Genomic DNA, 19,900 nt, shown 5'->3' on the forward strand with positions numbered 1-19,900 from the left:
ACCCAGGGTCACATGTGTTGCAAGTGGTGTTTGGACGAAAACTTGCACTGAGACAGGCCTATCCATCCCCAAAGGTCTTGAGATTTCCTAAGTGGCCACTGTACCATTTTCTAAGCAAGTGGTTGACATTTTTTCCCCATCTGTGATGACATTTTCTTGGTTCGAGTATATTCTTTCCTATTGGACACAGAATCTCCAGCCTCAACAGAGATAAATGCCAGCCAACCCGGCTCCCCAGCACCCCCACCTGGTCCTGCAAGAACAGCTGACTGGCCATCTGCACGATCTGGTCCACGTGGATGATGCCCCCAATGCTGGTCATCTCCGTGTCTGAGAGCAGCGTCAGCACCATGATGGCTTCCACCAGCAGCTGCCGGTACTCAGGCTGTGGCACGCGGTTCAGCACCGATTCAACATGGACAGCAAACTTGATCTCATGGGGGGTCATCTACCAAAGGGACAGCCAGGCAACCACCAGTGAGAGGACAGATGCAGCCCCATCACCGAGTAACCAAGGGTGACCGTAGCAGTGCCTGGGCTTGGGGCTCAGCGCCACTGCTACCCCTTTTCTGGCCACTCTCTGGATCCTGCCGGCAGTGGCCCTCAGCGCAGGAGGCTGGAGTGTGCCTCCAGGAGCCAGTCAGCCTGTCCTAGCCTGATTTATCTACCCTTCCCCCACCATCGACTACAGCTTCCAGGGAGCAGGGACCATTTCTGGTTTCTCTTTCCTCTTCATTATTCCTTCCAGCATAAAGCATGGTGCTTTGGCTGGGGTAAGACTAAAAAAATCCATGTTAAAAAGAATGACAAATCACCTAGGGACGATGACTGTTTTTAGTTGGGCCGAGAAGGCTGCCTGTGGTGCAGGCCAGGCTGGCATGGAGATAGGCTCCTTTCTTTCAACAGGGTTCTAAGGGGTGGCTGGCAAATGAAAAGAGCTCGCTAGCCCAGAAATGCTGAGTCTCAGGTGAAGAAAAAGGCTGATGCCTATAAATGCAGGAAAGACATTTTGCCAAGTATAAGGGTGAAGTGGTTAGGCAGCTCAGAGCTACACCTGGCCTGTCAGAGCCAAAAGGAGCAAAAGAGGTCAGAGTCCATGCAATGAAGCCCTTACTGTGAACCCACAGAGGGGCCCGCATCTGCGTTTTTCTCATCGTACCTCTCGGGTCGTCGAGGATGGGAGGACGTAACCATCGATGGAGAGACCGTGGCACTGGAGGCAGAACACAGAGCGTTTCAGTCAGATTCCAGAATGGGATAAGCACATGCATGTGCACACACAGCCCCCTCGGCCCTGGAAACCCATATGAGGGCTGGGACACGCCAGACTGTCAGAGTTATTTTTAGAGAGCTTGTTCTCGCTGCCCACAGGCTGTTTTCGATGGAACAATTCTAGGGAACCCAGCAGGCATCTTTCAGATCTCCCCCGAACAATGCCCTAGGGGGCTGCCGAGTCCTCCCGGGAGGCTCCACATTGTAGTTGGCAACCGGGCCCTGGCGGCTGCAAGTCCCCTTTGGTGCCATAATAAAGGGGGATTTTCATGGCTCCTGCTGGGGAGGGGATGCTTCTGTGCCTTTGCAGGCATCTATTTTTGAGATTTCTATAATAAGCACCAATCACAAAAGCCTCCAGCACATGCACATGCACACCCATGTATATAAATACCGAGTGCCAGCTCAACACAAAATGCTTTTTCATAATAGAAGTGTCTTGGTATTGGGCCAGTAAGTCCAAGCGGAAGCATGTGATGCCCCAGGAAGAGTGGGGAAATTTTCTAGGAACGGCTTGTTCTAGTCTAACTGGCCACCTTCTAAATTCCAGTGCCCCGGTCAGCAGCGTCCCTGGTACACTGAAGGCAGAACAGCAATGGACACTCCCACCCCCTTAAGAGAGGCGGGAAATGAAATAAGCACCATGAGCCCCTGCAGGCTCCTGCCTGGGTCCCGGGAGTCCAGCTGCTCAAGAGTCGTCTGCGGTGGCCGTGAGGAATACCTTGGGCCCCATGAAGCACAGGGGCCCTTGTTACAGAAACAACCTGGAGCAAGCGGTGCCATGGCTTTGGGAAGGGGGCTGTTGTATGCTGTCACTGGGATAATGTTTTCTCCTCTCCCACTGTGAAATGAACTAAAACATAGTTCTGGGGGGAAAAAGTCCTGGTTTGCACAGCTTTTCAGCGAGGCATACTGTCCCTCCATTCAAGGGAAAAGACAGGGAGGGCCTGGTGCAGCCCAGGGAGTTGCACAAACTCTGGGACCGATGCAGAAGGGAGACAATGTGTGGGTACAAAAAATGCTGCCCCCTCGAAAGCAGGTGCTCAGGGAGGCGCTCCTACGCTCAGGTACAGGTATTGTTCCCAAGGACAACCGCTGGGGAGATGGGAAGGGCCCCAGGCAGATGGGAAGCGCAACAGCTGGCTGGCTGAGGGGAGTGGGGGCCCCAGGGTGTGAGAGAGATCGTGCCTTCAGGGCACACAGGACCTGGGGCCAGACTGGAAGCTCTCTACCTCTGTACGCTTTGGGACTGAGCTTTGGGACTGAACGTAGCAGGTACCCTGGGAGGGTGGGGCTCAGTCACATGGCTGAACAGCAGGGACACTGCTGCCTGGACGTGCAGGAGGCTGGAGGGCTGGCCTACTCCAGGCCCCTCCTGAACTGTCATTCCAGGTTCCAGGCCTGTGGGGGCTGCTCTGTGTTACGGGGTTTTCATCTGAAGCCTCCCAGCCTTTCCCCCTTCTTCTATGTTCCTAAAATACGTCCAAGTTGGTCCCACACAACCACGACTGCCACCTTGTCTTACTTGCTGTGGTTCTCAACCAGGGTGATCTGCCTCCCCTGGGACATTTGATAATGCCTGGAGACACTTTTAGTTGTCACACGGGGGTGGGGGGGGGAGAGGCCAGGGATGCTGTAGACATCCTACCACGCACAGGCCCCCTAGTACAGAATGCCTCGGCCCCAGGTGCCAACAGCACTGAGGCAGAGAAGCCATCCTCAGGGCTGTGTGTTTGCTTGCCTGGAGGTGCCACTATGCCTTGCCAGGGCAGTATGGGAACGGTTCACTTCCCCAAGCTCACCTTCTGGAGGATCTTCCACACCCTCTGGTAGAATCCCACGGGGACCCTGTTGATGGCCCCGTCCAGCCTTCTCCTGCGCAGCCACTGGCCCTGCCGCTCCCCCCAGCCGATGTGATGTCCTCCCGAGTCTGAGGATGACGTGCCAGTGGGCGAGGATGGGGTGCTGGACCTCTGCAAGACAGACAGCTTGGGGCCTCAGAAGCTACGCAGCAGGTGCCCCAGGGAAAGTGCGCCATCACGAAGGGTGGCCCTGCGACCTAGGCACAAATGGCAGACCACCACTCGCCAGAGAGGAACACGGTTCCTCCAGTCCACCTTGCTTGTTTCCTGATGCGAGATAACTCGCACACTTTGGGTCGATCACTCCATTCCATGTTGCACTCTGACCAGCCCCCCTGAGAGGCAGTCCTGCCCCCAAAGCTAGAACCCACAGGGAGGAGGCTGAGCAGGGCAGGCACGGGCTTGGGGGTCAGACTGCCGGAGCGCTAATCCCCACTCAATGCCAGCAATGCCAAGGACACACCCGAGGCTGTCTGGCCCTGCCATGAACACTGGTTCTGGGCCTCAGTCTCATCGGCACAGTGGGGACACAGTCGGGCGTCCTTTAGAGAGCTGCCTGGAAGCCTTCGCCACATGGAGACACTGAGGCATATCTGGTGCGTGCTAAGTGTCCATAAGGGGCAGCTGTCACCCGCATGTGGCGCCTGTGCCACTGCAGTGGGAGAGCTTTGAGCATGACAACGGGCCCTCGAAGCAGGCACCCGTGGCCCAGGGAGACAAACTCCATAGTGCCCACTTCATTGCTGCAGTGCCACAGAGAAGTCACAGTCACCTTTCCACAGGACAGGAACCACAGAGAAGGTAACACATGACACGAGGGAAGACAAACAGTGAAGCCCACATTTAGTGGCAGGGGCCTCGCAGATCAGGGTCCATCCACCCATCCTTTGCAGTCCCACTTCCTGCTTTCCCTGTTCTTGGCACTGAGCTTTATCTTAATTTGGGGCAATGGCTGCCTCTGAACTGGGGCTGACTTTGCTGAAGTGAGGGAAGAGGGCGCCATCTCCTTCCCACCTCAACATTGGCTAGACTGATTCAGGCTCCAGAGGGGAGCACTGTCTGAGAGGCTCCCCGCGGCTTTCCATCTCCTCCCTGCAGCAAAGCTCCCAGCCTTCTGTCTTGCCCTGCGGGGCTTCTAGCTGCGAGACCTCCGGGTCCAGAAGGGATAACCTTCACGCTCACACATCTCTTTGCCTGGGACTATCTGGCACTTTCATTTCTCGATGCGCACAGTCAGATGTAAAGGGTTAAAGTGAAATCCTGAAGTGTGCTAGCAGGGCAGGAGGCGGAGCTCTCCTTTCTGCAGCACTTGGATTTCAACAGATCTTATTTTGAAAAGGCAGTTCGGCTGGGTTATTCCATTGGGCTCATTACTGCCACTTAAGGCAACAATTAGACACAAATAAAAGTAATTACAGCTGCACTCCTCAATGACTCAGCTGATCTGGGCCCTCCAGTTGCAGGAGGAAGACTCAGCCTTTGCTCTGCGGTGAGCACAATCCGAGCCCTACACAGGATCTGGGGCATGGTGGGTGCAGAGCGCTAGTCGGCATGTGCAGGCAAGGGTTCACCATCCTGGCTCCATAAAGAGGCACGGAACTAATGCTCCGAAGTTTTCAGAAGCTCTGGGAATTGGTGAGAAGGACACTCCTCACCCACACTGTGCCGAGGAGCACAGGCAGAGAACAAAGCTCAGTGCAAGCACTTTGGGGCCACCTTTCTACCCTCCTCAGAATTCCAGTTGGAGGAGCCTGTGAGCATCCCGCTGAAAACACTTCAGCCCTGCTCGAGTCCTCAGAAGTTGGGCATGAGGTGGGAGCACAAGGAAGGACGCGAGGAGGAGCAGGGACGGACACAATGATCCCGAGGCACTGTTACCGCAGACTTGGAGGAATGTGCACTGCTGGACGCGGCCTGGCCCACAGAAAAGAACTACAAAACAAAAAGAATCCACTCAGTTGACGGCAATGACACCAAGAGACACAGCAGAGAGAAGGGTCATGGAGCAGCATCCGAAACACCCACAGAAAGCAGCAGCAGAGAATACGGGCACAGAGAAGGTCCAACAGCAACATACATAGGCAAGCTCAGGTGCAGGGGCACCTGCAAGCACCACTCTGGGCTTCGACTCCACATGAAACTTGCTAACTGCTCTTTAAAAACATGAACTGTTGGCTGGGCGCGGTGGCTCAAGCCTGTAATCCCAGCACTTTGGGAGGCCGAGACGGGCGGATCACGAGGTCAGGAGATCGAGACCATCCTGGCTAGCATGGTGAAACCCCGTCTCTACTAAAAAATACAAAAAACTAGCCAGGCGAGGTGGCGGGCGCCTGTAGTCCCAGCTACTCGGGAGGCTGAGGCAGGAGAATGGCGTAAACCCAGGAGGCGGAGCTTGCAGTGAGCTGAGATCACGCCACTGCACTCCAGCCTGGGCGACAGAGCGAGACTCCGTCTCAAAAAACAAAAAACAAACAAAAAACAAAAAAAAAAACCAAACATGAACTGTTGCCATTGAACGTAAATATTAAATGTCCCTGTCGTATGTGGAGGGTGCATCATCAAGTTAGGACACAATTTATTTTCCAAACTCATAGCCATGAAATGCTCATATTTTAAGAATTGTGAAAATCTACAGATGAACTAAATACCTACGCTGACACTAACATGCTGCACCTAACAGACATTCAGTAGATATTCATTAAATGAACAAATATGATCAGGCTGATACCTTTGGCCAAATAAGTATTTCCTCGTCTAAAAATCTAGAATGTACCCTTAATTTGCAAAGGTACAGTGTGCTATCTACACGGTATTCTTGCAAAAGAGACTAGAAATTGAAAATACCATAACACCTATTACATTTTTTGAACAAAGAATATGTTCCTTGACATAAGTGGTCAAACACAAAGTTTGTACTAGCTAGGTGACTCTAAGCCCAGCAAAGAACAGAGGTGATCACTTCGTCTCCGTAGCACGCAAGAACAGCATGAAATGGAGGCAGAAGGAACCACTCAGATTCGCCCACGGTCAGGCCATTGGGATGTGGGGACAGAGGGACGGTGCCACCGAGTGGCTGGCAAGGGAAGATGTTTGGAAAGCCGGTTCCTTACTTGGAAACAGCATAAATTAGGAGAGATTAAAGCATGTTTTACCTCTGGACAACATGTGGAATCGGCCTTTACATGTCATTAAGATGTCTCCTCTAGGCTCTTGTGGTAATACATATCAAAATATTAGAAATGCGACTCCAGTTTTCCAGAGGGGGGAGGAGAACGTATGTCACCAGGGTGATATAAAAGAAGAGCATCCTTACATGTTTTTCCTTTCAGGGTTAAGTACCCCCAGGCGATCTGAGGACAGGAATAGCAGCATTCTTTCTACTGATATAACCAATGACCGTATTTCCCCCTATTTAGTTCCCTCTTTTTGAATAGAAACTCAGAGCCCGGATGATCTCTTTCACAAAGTACCCTACAAAGCCCAAGAATTTGAGAAACAGATTATTTGTAAAGGCATGGGGCAAGGTCGTCTCTCCGGCCCCGAGTCCTGCTCTCTGCCTCTGCCCCAGCCCATTTGCCGGGTAGAGCCGCCCTCCACACATCCCCAAGCTGCGGAGTCACAGCCTTGCTTTCCACATTCAAGCCAGAAAGAACAGGAAGTAAAGGACGAACAAGGCAAAGGGGTGTCACCTGTTCATCAGCACTAAACCGCCTAGTCATCTGAAAGCAAAAATACATCAGGAAATCAAAACCAGCTTTGAGTCAAGAACACGTGCTTCTTCTATCGCCCTCTCTTAATCCAGGGCCGTGTTGATCAAACCGCAGGCAGTGACCCATGAGTGCATCATGGACTCGATTTAGTGGGTCACGACCAGCATTTAAAATAGAGTAGAAAATTCGAGTGCATTTCTCATGGTCAGAGGAAAACTCTTTCCCAGCATGGATCCCGGGCAAGGCCTAGCACAGCACCTGGCACGTTAAGACTGCGATGTTGAGCTGCGGCCCTGTGCAGTCAGTTCAAAAGGATTTTTTTTACCAGGAATTAAAGGTGAACTAAGAAAAGAGACCCCTGTGGCTGGTGGAGAATCCAAGTATCATGGGCATTCTGGTCTATTTCCGGAGCCCTCTTGCTATTTCATTTGAAGGACATAGATGATTTGGTGACTTTTTACATGACTCTACTTTTTCAATGGCTGTGGCCCACTCCAAAGAGTGGTTCTCAGGAACAGAGGCAAACATGGACAAGGGTATTTTCTGGAACATTCATGAGAACATCACGTTAAGGATGAGTGGGTGAGGGTGCGCATGAGCGGCTCTGGGATATCTATCTGGGGACGGGTGTGTTCAGATCCCAGACAGAAGGGACCTCCCACTCTAGACAGTGGGCTACAGCCTCATGCCCTAGGTTTCTGTCGCTTTCTGGGGTGAGCCCAGGTAGGGAGACCACCACTCACCCCTCGCTGCCACCAAGGTGTTCTTACCTGTTTCATTTCACTCCTCAGTCTGTTAATGCCACTCCTCTCAGTTTTGGTGACTCCAGTATGGCCCACCTCGTGGATGGAGATGGCAGGGCTGGATGTGGAGGAGTGGATAGGGCGCACTGGGTGGGAAACACACACATGTGGTTCTTAGGAACTCTACAGCATCCACCCCGAGGGAGGATCTGCCCCTGTCTTCCCTACTTGACAATGAGGGCCTTCTCTGCTTGGCCAGCGCTGTGTCTGCAGCACTGAGAGCAGCACAGGTGCAGCATTCAGCTCTTAAAGGAGTAAACGGAAATGTGCAGAGTACTTAAGCACCATTACAACACAGTGGCCAGGAAGCACCTTACACAGTGAAATATATATCTTTTTTTCGAGACGGAGTCTCACTCTGTCACCCAGGCTGGAGTGCAGTGGCGCGATCTCAGCTCACTGCAACCTCCGCCTCCTGGGTTCAAGCAATTCTCCTGCCTCAGCCTCCTGAGTAGCTGGGATTACAGGAGCCCGCCATCACACCCGGCTAATTTCTGTATTTTTAGTAGAGATGGGGTGTCACCATATTGGCCAGGCTGGTCTGAAACTTCTGACCTTGTTGTGATCCGCCCACATCGGCCTCCCAAACTGCTGGGAATACAGGCGTGAGCCGCCGCACCCGGTCATGTTTTTTTATTTTTTTTGAGACAGAGTCTTTTTTTTTTTTTTTTGAGACGGAGTCTGGCTCTGTCGCCCAGGCTGGAGTGCAGTGGCCAGATCTCGGCTCACTGCAAGCTCCGCCTCCCGGGTTTACGCCATTCTCCTGCCTCAGCCTCCCCAGTAGCTGGGACTATAGGCACCCGCCACCTTGCCCGGCTAGTTTTTTGTATTTTTTAGTAGAGACGGGGTTTCACCGTGTTAGCCAGGATGGTCTCGATCTCCTGACCTTGTGATCCGCCCGTCTTGGCCTCCCAAAGTGCTGGGATTACAGGCTTGAGCCACCGCGCCCGGCCTGAGACAGAGTCTTGCTCTGTTCCCGAGGCTGGAGTGCGCGATCTTGGCTCACTGCAACCTCTGCCTCCTGGGCTCAAGAGATCCTTCTGCTTCAGCCTCCCAAGTAGCTAGGACCACAGGCGTGTGCCACCACACCTGGTTAATTTTTGTATGTTTTGTGAAGACAGGGTTTTGCCATGTTGCCCAGGCTGGTCTTGAGCTCCTGGGCTCAAGCGATCTGCCTGCCTCAGCCTCCGAAAGTGCTGGGATTACAGGCATGAACCACCATGCCCAGCCTTGCTTTTGGATAAGTAAAAAATTATTCTAAAAAAAAATACCTGGCTGGGTGTGGTGGCTCACACCTGTAATTCCAGCATTTTGGGAGGGCGAGGCAGGCAGATCACCTGAGGTTGGGAGTTCCAGACCAGCCTGACCAACATGGAGAAATCCCATCTCCACTAAAAATACAAAATTAACTGGGTGTGGTGGCACACGCCTCTAATCCCAGCTACTTGGGAGGTCGAGGCAGGAGAATCCCTTGAACCTGGGAGACGGAGGTTGTGGTTAGCTGAGATCATGCCATTGCATCCCAGCCTGGCAACAAGAGCCAAACTCCATCTCAAAAAAAAAAAAAAAACAAAAAAACCCCAAAAAACATAACCGAGGCCAGGCACGGTGGCTTACACCTGTAATCCCAGCACTTTGGGAGGCCGAGGTGGGAAGACTGCTTGAGCCCAGGAGTTCGAGACCAGCCTGGGCAGCATGGTGAGACCTCATATCTATATTTAATTAGAAATAAATAAATAAATAAAAATTAAAAAAAAACCCAAAGCACACCTTCCTTGTAGGAAACTGAGACCACTGAACTACAGAAGCTAGAACTAACATCTCTTGATATTTTAGTCATGAGCCTTCCAGTTTTTTTTCCCTATGACTGTGTATGTTTTTAACAAAACAGAATCATCACATACATACGTATAGATATAGAAACATGAGATGGATACATACATTCTGTGGACATAAGTATGGTTCTGTGATCTGCCTTTTTGTAATTATATCATGCATATCTCTCTCTGGCATTAAATATTCTATCATATCATGTTTCATGACCGCATGGAGTTTGATCTGGTGAGTGTTGACTGGTCAACGATATCCCCAATCCTATTTATATTAATATTTTTCTAAAGGGTTCATCATGACTAATGTATAGGACCCACATGGACCTTGCTGGGCTCTGTCCCCAGTCCCGTGTGACTCTTGGAATGCCCCTGGGAAATGACAAAACTGCTGCGGGCCCCTGAAAGGCTGGCACCCCGGGCAGCTGTGGCCATGGGCTGGGTGATCCAGAGGGGCCTCCTGGTGCCAGGCCCTGTCTGGGCAGCAGGTGCAGGTGTGAATGCAGAATTCAGTGCCGCAGCAGTGCCTGGAGGAGAGCCCATGCCCAGGCCTGAGGGGGAGGTGCCAAATGAAATGAAGGTGGCAGCTGGAGGAGGGCCTTGGGCTGGAGGGGGAAGTGCTAGGAAAGTCAGGCTGCCAGGGGCTGGAGGTGGAGGCAACCAGAGGCCACCGATGCAATGCATCAGGCCACCACCTCTCACTCCCAACCTATCGCACCAGCCTTGGGATTCAAACCTGTTCCCAGCCCCACCTCCCACAAGCCTGGCCTCTGTGCTGTGGTCACAACAATCATTCTAAAAGGCAAGTGTGATCGTATCACTGCCCACTCCAAAGCCTCCCAGGTCTAGCTGTCTTCAGGACAAAGGCCAAACAGTCCTCCCAGCATCACCTGAAACTCTACCAACTGGAGCCCCGCTTCCCCTCAACTCCCGGCCACCTGCACTGCACTGGGCATCTGCCTGTGCTGGCAAGCCAGGCCCAGCTCAAAGGTCACCTCCTCGGGCAGCATCCTCTGCAAGCCTCACCATCCCACCTGACCCCAGTGGAGCCATGGGAGTGGAGGCACTGTCCAGGAGGAGTAGTGACAAATAAGGAACCTGGGGACAAGAACATTTAAAGGACAGCAGAGAGGCAGGAGCCCACAAGGGAGACTCAGTGATGAGCTGGAGAGGAAGGACAGACCCAGGAAAGTGGAAAACAGAAGGAGAAAGTGGAAAACAGAGCGAGCGAGGCAGGACAAAGCAAAGTAAGTGAGCTCGAGCACGCTGTGAGGTCACAGAGGGGTCTCCTCCCCGCGCTGTGGAGGGTGATGTGAGGCCGGGTTGAGAATGTTTTTATCCAAACCAAAGGCCAGGAAGCTACAAGAGGGGCTGTCTGGGGTGGGTGTTCGCTGGAAACATTTATCTCAGACATCTCAGGATTTAATCAAAATTCTAAGCCTATTTGGGCTTCCTAATTTACAAAAATTGAACAATTACAAAGGACAGCTAACAAATGATGTTATATGTTAAAAAGACAGCATGTCTTCTGTTCTTGCTTGCAATCACACATATTTTTATGGCTTTCAGATGACATTACTCAGTTCCTAGTTTCATAGTATCTATAGCTGTACACCTAATGACAAATTTTTAGTAATTATCTGTGTCAAGCCATGAATACTGTAATGATGAGCAGAAGACATTAAATATTTATCTCATACATTACCATTTCAAGGACTCTGCCTTGGAAAGAACTGGAAATTACTTTTGCAAAAGCATTTTCAGCATCCCTCCTTCAGGAAAGGAGAAAAACCACCAAAACACATCTGATTGCACGATGCCGTCTTTGTTTGCGGCCGGCACATGCTCAGGAAACATACAAAGTACCCAATGTCCTTCTTATTAAATAAAAGGAATGATAGCCCACAGTGCATTTCTTTGGCTTGATGAAATAAATTCACCAACGTGCCTGCAAATCATTTAGCTTTTTTATGAGGAGGAGAAATGATAATTGCTTCAATTATAATTAGGGAACATTTGAGAACAAGAATCACGCCAGGACTTGGGTGATTATGTTTCCCAGCACTGCAAGCAGGGTTCCGGTTCAGATAAAAACAGAGCGAGCGAGGCAGGACAAAGCAAAATAAGTGAGCTCGAGCATGCTGTGAGGTCACAGAGGGGTCTCCTCCCCGCGCTGTGGAGGGTGATGTGAGGCCGGGTTGAGAATGTTTTTACCCAAAGGCCAGGATGCTCAGGTGGTGTGAAAGGACGGCCCTTTCATCCTGGCCCTCAGGGTCCCCCACACTTCTAACACTTTTTTTTTTTTTTTTTGAGACGGAGTCTTGCTGTCACCCAGGCTGGAGTGCAGTGGCACAATCTCAGCTCACTGCAACCTCCACCTCCCGGGTTGAAGTGATTCTCCTGCCTCAGCCTCCTGAGTACCTGGGCTTACAGGCGTGCGCCACCACACCTAATTTTTTTTGTATTTTTAGTAGAGATGGGGTTTCACCACGTTGGTCAGGCTGGTCTCGAACTCCTGACCTCATGATCTGCCCACCTCGGCCTCCCAAAATGCTGGGATTACAGGGGTGAGCCACCATGCCTGGCCAACACTTTTGCATAAGGGATGGTACCAGGTGCTTATGGCTACAGGAGGCGGTATACCCCACATGCTGTGCCAACTTGGGCAAGAAAAGCTCGCCCAGCACACTGCGAGCGAGTCCCAAAGCCCCCAAAGCAGGAAGCTTGAGCCTAGGACTCTGTCCATCTTCTTCAGGTAGGAGCCTTCCCTTCCCACATTCACTATGCCCCACAGCGCTGGTTCTAATGTCTACTGCATGTAAAGGAGGCAGCTCCCTGAAGACACTAACAGGAGCATGGGACTTACCACTTCTTTCAACGCCAAACTCTTTCCCACTTAGGATATGGTGCAGGAGATTTTTCATATCGAAAGGGCTGAGGTTCATTAAACTTTCAGAAGCCTCTTCTCCTAAAAACAAATATCTTGTAAGTGTCCCAGACACAGGGCTGGTGGCGGGTAAAGGTAGGGTCAGGTGGACCTGGGTGGGGAGGGAGGTGACAGCAGATGCCATGGCAGGTCCCCTTGTTCAGGAGAACCTCACTATTGCTTTGGGGCTGAAATGCACTGTTCCGTGGGGATTCTAAATGCTGCTGTTTAAATCATGAATCTGCTTAATTCTCAGACACATGATTTTTCACAATGTTTGATCCCCAACATTGGATGTCTCATGATGGATTTTTATATTCAAATTGGTAGGGTTTCTCCCCGTGAAGGTGTTATAAAATAGGGGTGACATCTCATAGCAAGGGCATCCAGGAAGGAGCTTAGATGTCAGGTACGGGGCGGAAGATTCCACATCGCCTTTGAGGCTGTAATGGTCAACATCACCAGAGCCCCATTCTCCCTGACTTATGAACTTCAGCTCTGTGCCACATGGAAGGGAGTTCCATCTAAATGAGAGAAGCTGGTAAAGCCTGAGCTTGCCACAGGCTTGGATGCTGAGTTCGAGATAACCTAAGCAGGGCTTCCCCTGAGAGTGGAGGCCGTGGCCTGGTGGCTGGGGTGGGGTGCGGCGGGAGCTGCAGGAGCTGCGGGCATCTCACCTGAGCAGTTCAGGCTCCGCGCCAGCTCCGTGGCCATCACCTGAATGATCAGTCCAATCCGGAGTCTCAGCATTTCCACAAAGAGGCTGGGCTGCGCCCTGACATACATGGCCAGGTAAACCACAATCTCCTGAGGCAGACACACACGGAGATAGGGTTTCAGAGACAGGGTGAGTGGCTGAAGGATCCCCTCCACTCTGAGGAAGGCTGTGGCCCGGCCCCTCCCACACCAGCCCCAGACCTGCGTGAGGACCGCGATGCTGATGTCCTGCCCGCTGGCCTCATAGATGAGTTTTGTGAGCTCCTCCGGGGGAAGGGGCCTAGGAAGGAGCATTGTGTCACAAACATGATGAAGTGTCTTGAGACAGTGCCTCCTCACCCTCCACGGAACACCCTTATTTTCTGTGCTAGATGCATCCATGTGACGGAGTGTCTTTAAAAAGCCCCTCCTCCAAACATTGGGAAGTGCTGATGTTTTCCCCATGGCTCCCCGGCAAACCTGAGGTCCTCAAGGCTGACGACTTACGCAGAGATGATCTTCTCCCGCGGCTCGGGCGGCAGGCCCACGGTGAGCTGCTTCTGGTGCGACAGCAGGTCCGTGCAGGCCTTCGCAGTTAGGAGGAAGGGTGAGAGGCAGAGCGCAAAAGAGATTGGTAAAGACGATGGGGGGTGGGGAGGAGACAATGCCAATCAGATCGTACATTTACCTTAACTTTATGACCCATGTTGCCCTTGATTTGAAAAATTCATACCTAGACCCCAGACTAAGCAACCAGGCAGGGCTGGGTGTCTGTGGTCTCTGTCTCCAATGCGTACCCCCAGGCCTGGCTCTGCAGGGCCTGTCAGTGGGCATTTAATGCCCATCCACTGTAGCAAACACATTGGACTCCCTGCTATCAAATGAGACAGGAACGAGTCTGAAGATACTGATGGTAAGAGTTAATAACCATATTCAATTCCTAAATTACCCGTTTCCCCATTATTCACATCTAATAAATGCCATCATCTTACCATCACGACACTGAACTGGAGTGTCTTGGAAAGCGGCTCTGGATTTTGCCTGGCCTTGGGGTTATAAATATTAATGATCACTGTGCTGTGGATGTGTAAAAAAAAGAGCTCTAAGAGGCTGCCAGGCCACAGAGCACTTTCATTTGATTTCCCGGCGAGCCTTTTTCCGTAGCTAAGAAAGAACAAAACCAATCCACTTGCATTTTCTTCCCTCTGTTCGCCTTCCCGGAGCAGCGGGCAGGCAGGAGAGAAGGGCCCACTCCACCTGTGGGTTAAAGAATGGGACTCCTTCGCAAGTAAGAGGTACAACTGGCAGACTGCAAGGGGAAGAAGGGGACACAAGCTAGTGAGCACACATGTGCAGCCGGCACAGTCACACTGACCTCAGCCAGGACCTCCACTTTCTTCCTGAGCAGGCCTGAGATGTAGCGAATCAGACCCCACTCCTGGTTCAAGCCGGCTTTCCCATAGAGCTCGCTGAGAAGGTTCTGAACGGTGACCCTGTGCTGTCCAGAGAGATTTGTGTCCCAGCTGGGACCCCTGCCAAGAGGTAGAAAAACCCAGAAATATGGTCCAGAATGTTTAAAGACTGGGAAAAGGAATAGATCACTGTGCATTTTGCAAAGCGCTTGGGCTCTCCCAGTGCCTGTGAGTCTCACTTGAGAGGGTTACGTCCCACCAAAGGTCCCCTATATCCTTTGAAACAGAAGCCTAACATCAGGACGTGGTGGCCTCCTGGCCTCACATAACCTTCTCATCCTGGGGGACCAGCATCAGTATGCAGAGAAGGGGATGGAAGTCTCATTCCTGGTGATCCTGGGTAACTGGGGTGAATATAATCATGACCTGGGCTGGCTAGAAGGCCAAGAATACTAGGGAAAAAATTAAGGAGAACTGAGAAAGCTTAGCCTAGTAAAGACCATAAACTTACTGCTACGACTTGAATGTCTGTTTTCCCCCTATTCCTATGTTGAAATCTTAACCCCCACAATGATGACATTAGGAGGTGGGGACTTTGGGAGGTCATCAGGTCACGGGGCAGAGCCCTCCTGAAGGAGGTGAGTGCCCTTATAAAAACGACGCCAGAGAGCTCACTTGCCCCTTCCACCATGTGAGGATGCAATGAGAAGACGCCATCTATGAAAAAGCAGGCCTTCCCAGACATCAAATCGGCCTTGAGTTTGAACTTCCCAGCCTCCGGAACTGTGAGAAATACCTTTCTGCTGTTCCTAAGCCAACCTGTTCATGGTATTTTGTTATTACTGCCTGAATGGACTAAGACACTTACTTTATGACATAAAGAATGTACAGAATGTCTGCTTGGTCCTGTAGGTTCGAACAATCTTTTAGCTGCTCAACCAGCTTCTCACAGTCCACGTCACCATGGTCATCTCTGGGCCACTGGAAGTCACTTTCAGGAACCTGGTCATATAAGAGCCCAAAAGCAGGGAGATGGGCTAGGCATGGAACTTTCGGAAGATCAAGAAGTGAAACACCAACCTGGTCTTGGAACTCTATTGCTGTGCTGTGCTCCAGTTTTCAATGACTTTTTGTACCTTTTTATTTATAGGCTTTTACTATTTTTGATCATTGAATCACTGTGCTGGTCAACATTTGCAAAAGACTGGACTGAATAGGTTAAAATATATGTGAGTTTTATTTATGGAAGGTTCACAGACAAGCAGAACTAACCTCTGGTGTTAGGAATCATGACAGCAGTTATCTCTGGACCAGAAAAAGAGAAAGAGATGGGAGGGGGGCACAGAAGGTGGTCACTGATCCAGGTATACTGGCTCGGTGATCATTCATTGAGCTGAAGGTGTGAAGGATGTGCTATCTCCAAATATGCCAGATTGGTATATTGACTGTGTTGAGTTGAAAACATTGGAAAAATTGTAGTTTCAGAAAGGGGTAGCTGACCTGTCTCTTTCTGCAGGCAGCAAGCCATAAAGATGCCTCTGGGAGGGGTACACTCCTAGGGCGCGAAAAGAGCCCGTATCATCAGAGCCCAGGAACTGGAGGCAGCAATGGACCTGTATAAATGCACTTACCCAAGGAACCCTTATCTTCCACTAGTTTTACACGCCCCCTATATATCTCCTAGTAACCGCCTCTAGCCAGATTTTCCTTGTCCTGTCCTAGCTTCTCAAATGTATCACTCTTTGTTTAAAAAGTAGGAAAGCATCTTGCTTTGACCGCTTCTTCAGACTTCACTCTCTTGTGAAGATCCTCATGTACCCAGAAAGCTAATCACCTTTGTATGCTTTTTCTTTTTAATCTGCCTGGTGTCAAGCGGCTTCTAGATAGAGCCGAAAAGCCCTCACAAGAGCTAAGGAGGGGTTGGAGGTGACCTCTCGCTCCTCTATTCCTGCTTTTTCTGCACCATGCCGCATATATGGTATAGTTATTTGGAAGCAAACTAAACACAAAAAGGATGTTTTAACCTAAAATTGAAATCAGGGTAAAATCTTCTCCAACAGGGACTGAGTCTATTTGTGTGGGGTCAAATCAGGGAAGAGTCCTGGATAAAATAACAAATTGTGGGAATTAATGGAACAGCCTGAGATTTTATTCTCCTGAGGAATCTTATTTTTAACATTTTTTTATGCCCATCTTTTTCCTACAGTATCCTAAGGAATCTTTCACTGTTTTTTCTTACATTAAGAGCATTAGGAGCCAGGCACAGTGGCTTGCGCCTGTAATCCCAGCACTTTGGGAGGCTAAGATGAGAGGATCGCTTGAGCCCAGGAATTCCAGACCAGTGTGGGCAACATGGTAAAACCCCGTCTCTACAAAAAATACAAAAATTAGCCGGGCATGGTGGCGCATGCTGGTAGTCCCAACTATTTGGGAGGCTGAGGTGGGAGGATCGCCTGAGCCTGGAGGTTGATGCTGCAGGGAGCTGTGATCACACCACTACACTCCAGTCTGGGTGACACAGCAAGACTCTGTCTAAGAAAAATTTAAAAAGGCCATTAGGAACAGAGTCCTGCTCCCTGTTCCACAAGTAGTCCCACCTTGGCCGGCTAAACAGTTAGGCGGGGCTAGGTGGTGAGCTATTTCCTCTAGTGGCTACATAGACTTTGATGAGTAGGTAGCAAGGTAGTAGCCTTTTTTTCTACAGGCAAAATATAAAGGTTTGTATCACATTCAGTGTACATATTGATACAAGTCAGATTCCAGACAATGAAGTGATTGGGTTCGCATCCAAGCCCAGAGCTTCTAAACCAAAAGGTCCCGGATATCGAGAAATATGCTGTTTCTTTTGAGTTTAGCCATTTGAAAGAGTTTGGGGACTAATCCTGCATTGTAGAACACCATACTTTAAAAAAAAGCTGTTCCATATACTTTACCTTTTCTAGGAGTGGCTGAGGAGAATCAACAAGATTCAGTGATTTACGGTGGGCACTTAGAACTTTAGTCGGCAAAGTCATGGGAACAACTGGAAAACAAAAGAATAAAGACAGTTATTCTGAGGAGGAAAAACAATAAAATACTCCTTTTTTTTTTTTTTTGAGACCGAGTCTCACTCTGTCACCCAGGCTGGAGTGCACTGGTGTGATCTCGACTCACTGCAACCTCTGCCTCCCGGGTTCAAGTGATTCTCCTGCCTCAGCCTCCCGAGTAGCTGGGATTAGAGGCATGCGCCACCACGCCCAGCTAATTTTGTATTTTTAGTAGAGACGGGGTTTCGCCATGTTGGTCAGGCTGATCTCGAACTCCTGACCTCAGCTGATCTGCCTGCCTTAGCCTCCCAAAGTGCTGGGGATACAGGCATGAGCCACTAGGCCCGGCCTAATTTTTATATTTCAGTAGAGATGGGGTTTCGCTATGTTGGTCAGGCTGGTCTTGAGCTCCTGACCTCAGGTGATCCACCCGTCTTGGTCTCCCAAAGAGCTGGGATTCCAGGCGTGAGCCACCGTTCCCGGCCAATACTTCTTTTGAGAAGTATGGCGGCTGCTCCCTATCTAACACAAACCAACAGAAGGAAAGATCACGTATTTAGCTTCAACAGGAATTTATCATGTAGCTACCTCATGTGCTAAATCTGGGGATAAGAAGTGAGCAGGGCATAGATCTTGCTTTGAGAACTGGATTTCGCTTTTCCCTCCTGGAATTCAGGGAAAATGATATAACATCCCAGGAATGGAAAGAAGCTCAGAAGTGATTTCGCCTGACCTCTTTTTCTTTCAGATGAGGAAACAGAGACCCAGAGAGGGTAGACCATTTGTCCAAGGTGGCTTCCCATAATCAAGGTGTCTGGGCTTCCGGTCCAGTATGCACTTCATTCTGCCACTGCCGGGCAGCAGGGCTTGTTTTTCAACCACCTCTGGATATTATCATTATCAATATTAATTCATTAAGCCATCTCTGTCTTCCGGGCTATAGCATGTCATCTCAGGAGAACAGGAAGTTTTCAAGGTAAAGACAATGCATATTTAAAAGGCATTTATAGACCTCCAGGTTATACTTGTGAATTGAATACACATCGTAATTTTAATTCCTTCCAATCCTCCACTAACATTATAGAAAATATATACAGTCATGCATTGTTTAATGACACGGATACATTCTGAGAAATGTGTCATTAGGCAATTTCTTCACTAATGAACAGCATAGAGTGTACTTACAGAAACCTAGATGGTATAGGCTACTACATATGTAGTTTAGATAGAGGCTATTGCTCCTACACTATAAAACTGTACGCATGTTCCTGTACTGAATATTGTAGGTAACTGTAACACAATGGTATTTGTGTGTCCAAACATAGAAAAGGTATGGTAGAAATAGGGTACAGGCCAGGCATGGTGGCTCATGCCTGTAATTCCAGCACTTTGGGAGGCTGAAGTGAGAGGATTTCTTGAGCTCAGGAGTTCAAGACTGGCCTGGGCAACATAGTGAGACCTCATCCCTACTAAAATTAAAACAAACAAACAAAAACAATGGTAGGCCATGCGTGGTGGCTGCTGCCTGTAATCCCAGCACTTTGGGAGGCTGAGGCGGGCGGATCACCTGAGGTTGGGAATTCAAGATCAGCCTGACCAACATGGCGAAACCCCATCTCTACTAAAAATACAAAATTAGCTGGGTGTGATAGCACATGCCTGTAATCCCAGCTACTGGGGAGGCTAAGGCAGGAGAATCACTTGAACCTAGGAGGTAGAGGTTATGGCGAGCTGAGATCGTGCCATTGCACTCCAGCCTGGGCAACAAGAACGAAACTCCGTCTCAAAAAACAAAACAAAACAAAAACAATGAGCTGGGTGTGGTGGTGCATGCCCATAGTCCCAGCTACTGGGGGGCTGAGGCAGAAGGATCGCTTGAGCTCAGGAGATTGAGGCTGCAGGAAGCCCTGATCATGGCATTGTACTTCAGCCTGGGTGACAGAGCAAGAAATATGGTATATAAGATGAAAAGTGGTTCACCTCTATAGGGCTCTTGCCATGAATGGAGTTTGCAGGACTGCAAGTTGCTCTGGGTGACTGGGTAAGTGAGTGGTGAGTGAATGTGAAGGCCTAGGACATGACTGGACACTGCTGTAGACTTCATAAATACTCTACACTCACACTGCATTCAATTCATCACACAGTGTTCTTTAATACTAAATAAACTTAGCTTACTGTAACTTTATAAACCTAAATTTTTAAAAATTTGACTTTTGTAATAACAGCTTAAAACACAGATTGTACAGCTGTACAAAAACATATTTTTTTTTCTTTTTTTTTTTGAGATGGAGTCTCACCCTGTCACCCAGGCTAGAGTGCAGTGGGGCGATCTCGGCTCACCGCAACCTCCGCCTCCCGGATTCA

At 49.9% G+C, this 19,900-nt stretch overlaps 1 protein-coding gene across 9 annotated transcripts in view; it reads right to left on the reverse strand.

The window, feature by feature from the left end:
• The window catches only part of PHKA2 (phosphorylase kinase regulatory subunit alpha 2), a 91,332-nt gene that overhangs the window by 950 nt on the left and 70,482 nt on the right, over window positions 1-19,900 (reverse strand). For 3 of the 9 annotated variants that reach the window (XM_005593093.4, XM_045383943.3, XM_074028984.1), the window contains 13 exons: window positions 17,444-17,532; window positions 15,379-15,512; window positions 14,474-14,630; window positions 13,606-13,685; window positions 13,321-13,399; window positions 13,080-13,209; window positions 12,343-12,444; window positions 7,615-7,733; window positions 6,824-6,853; window positions 5,013-5,066; window positions 3,075-3,245; window positions 1,160-1,213; window positions 248-448 (listed from right to left, as the gene is read on the reverse strand). In XM_005593093.4, the coding sequence (XP_005593150.1) occupies window positions 248-448; window positions 1,160-1,213; window positions 3,075-3,245; window positions 5,013-5,066; window positions 6,824-6,853; window positions 7,615-7,733; window positions 12,343-12,444; window positions 13,080-13,209; window positions 13,321-13,399; window positions 13,606-13,685; window positions 14,474-14,630; window positions 15,379-15,512; window positions 17,444-17,532 (1,400 nt within the window). Of the gene's footprint in view, window positions 1-247; window positions 449-1,159; window positions 1,214-3,074; window positions 3,246-4,930; window positions 5,067-6,286; window positions 6,485-6,823; window positions 6,854-7,614; window positions 7,734-12,342; window positions 12,445-13,079; window positions 13,210-13,320; window positions 13,400-13,605; window positions 13,686-14,473; window positions 14,631-15,378; window positions 15,513-17,443; window positions 17,533-19,900 lie in introns of those variants that run through there. The other 6 variants (XR_012429812.1, XM_005593094.4, XR_012429811.1 and 3 more) reach the window with 6 other exon arrangements.

The sequence above is a fragment of the Macaca fascicularis genome, chromosome X, assembly GCF_037993035.2.
Source record: "Macaca fascicularis isolate 582-1 chromosome X, T2T-MFA8v1.1".
Taxonomy (NCBI): domain Eukaryota; kingdom Metazoa; phylum Chordata; class Mammalia; order Primates; family Cercopithecidae; genus Macaca; species Macaca fascicularis.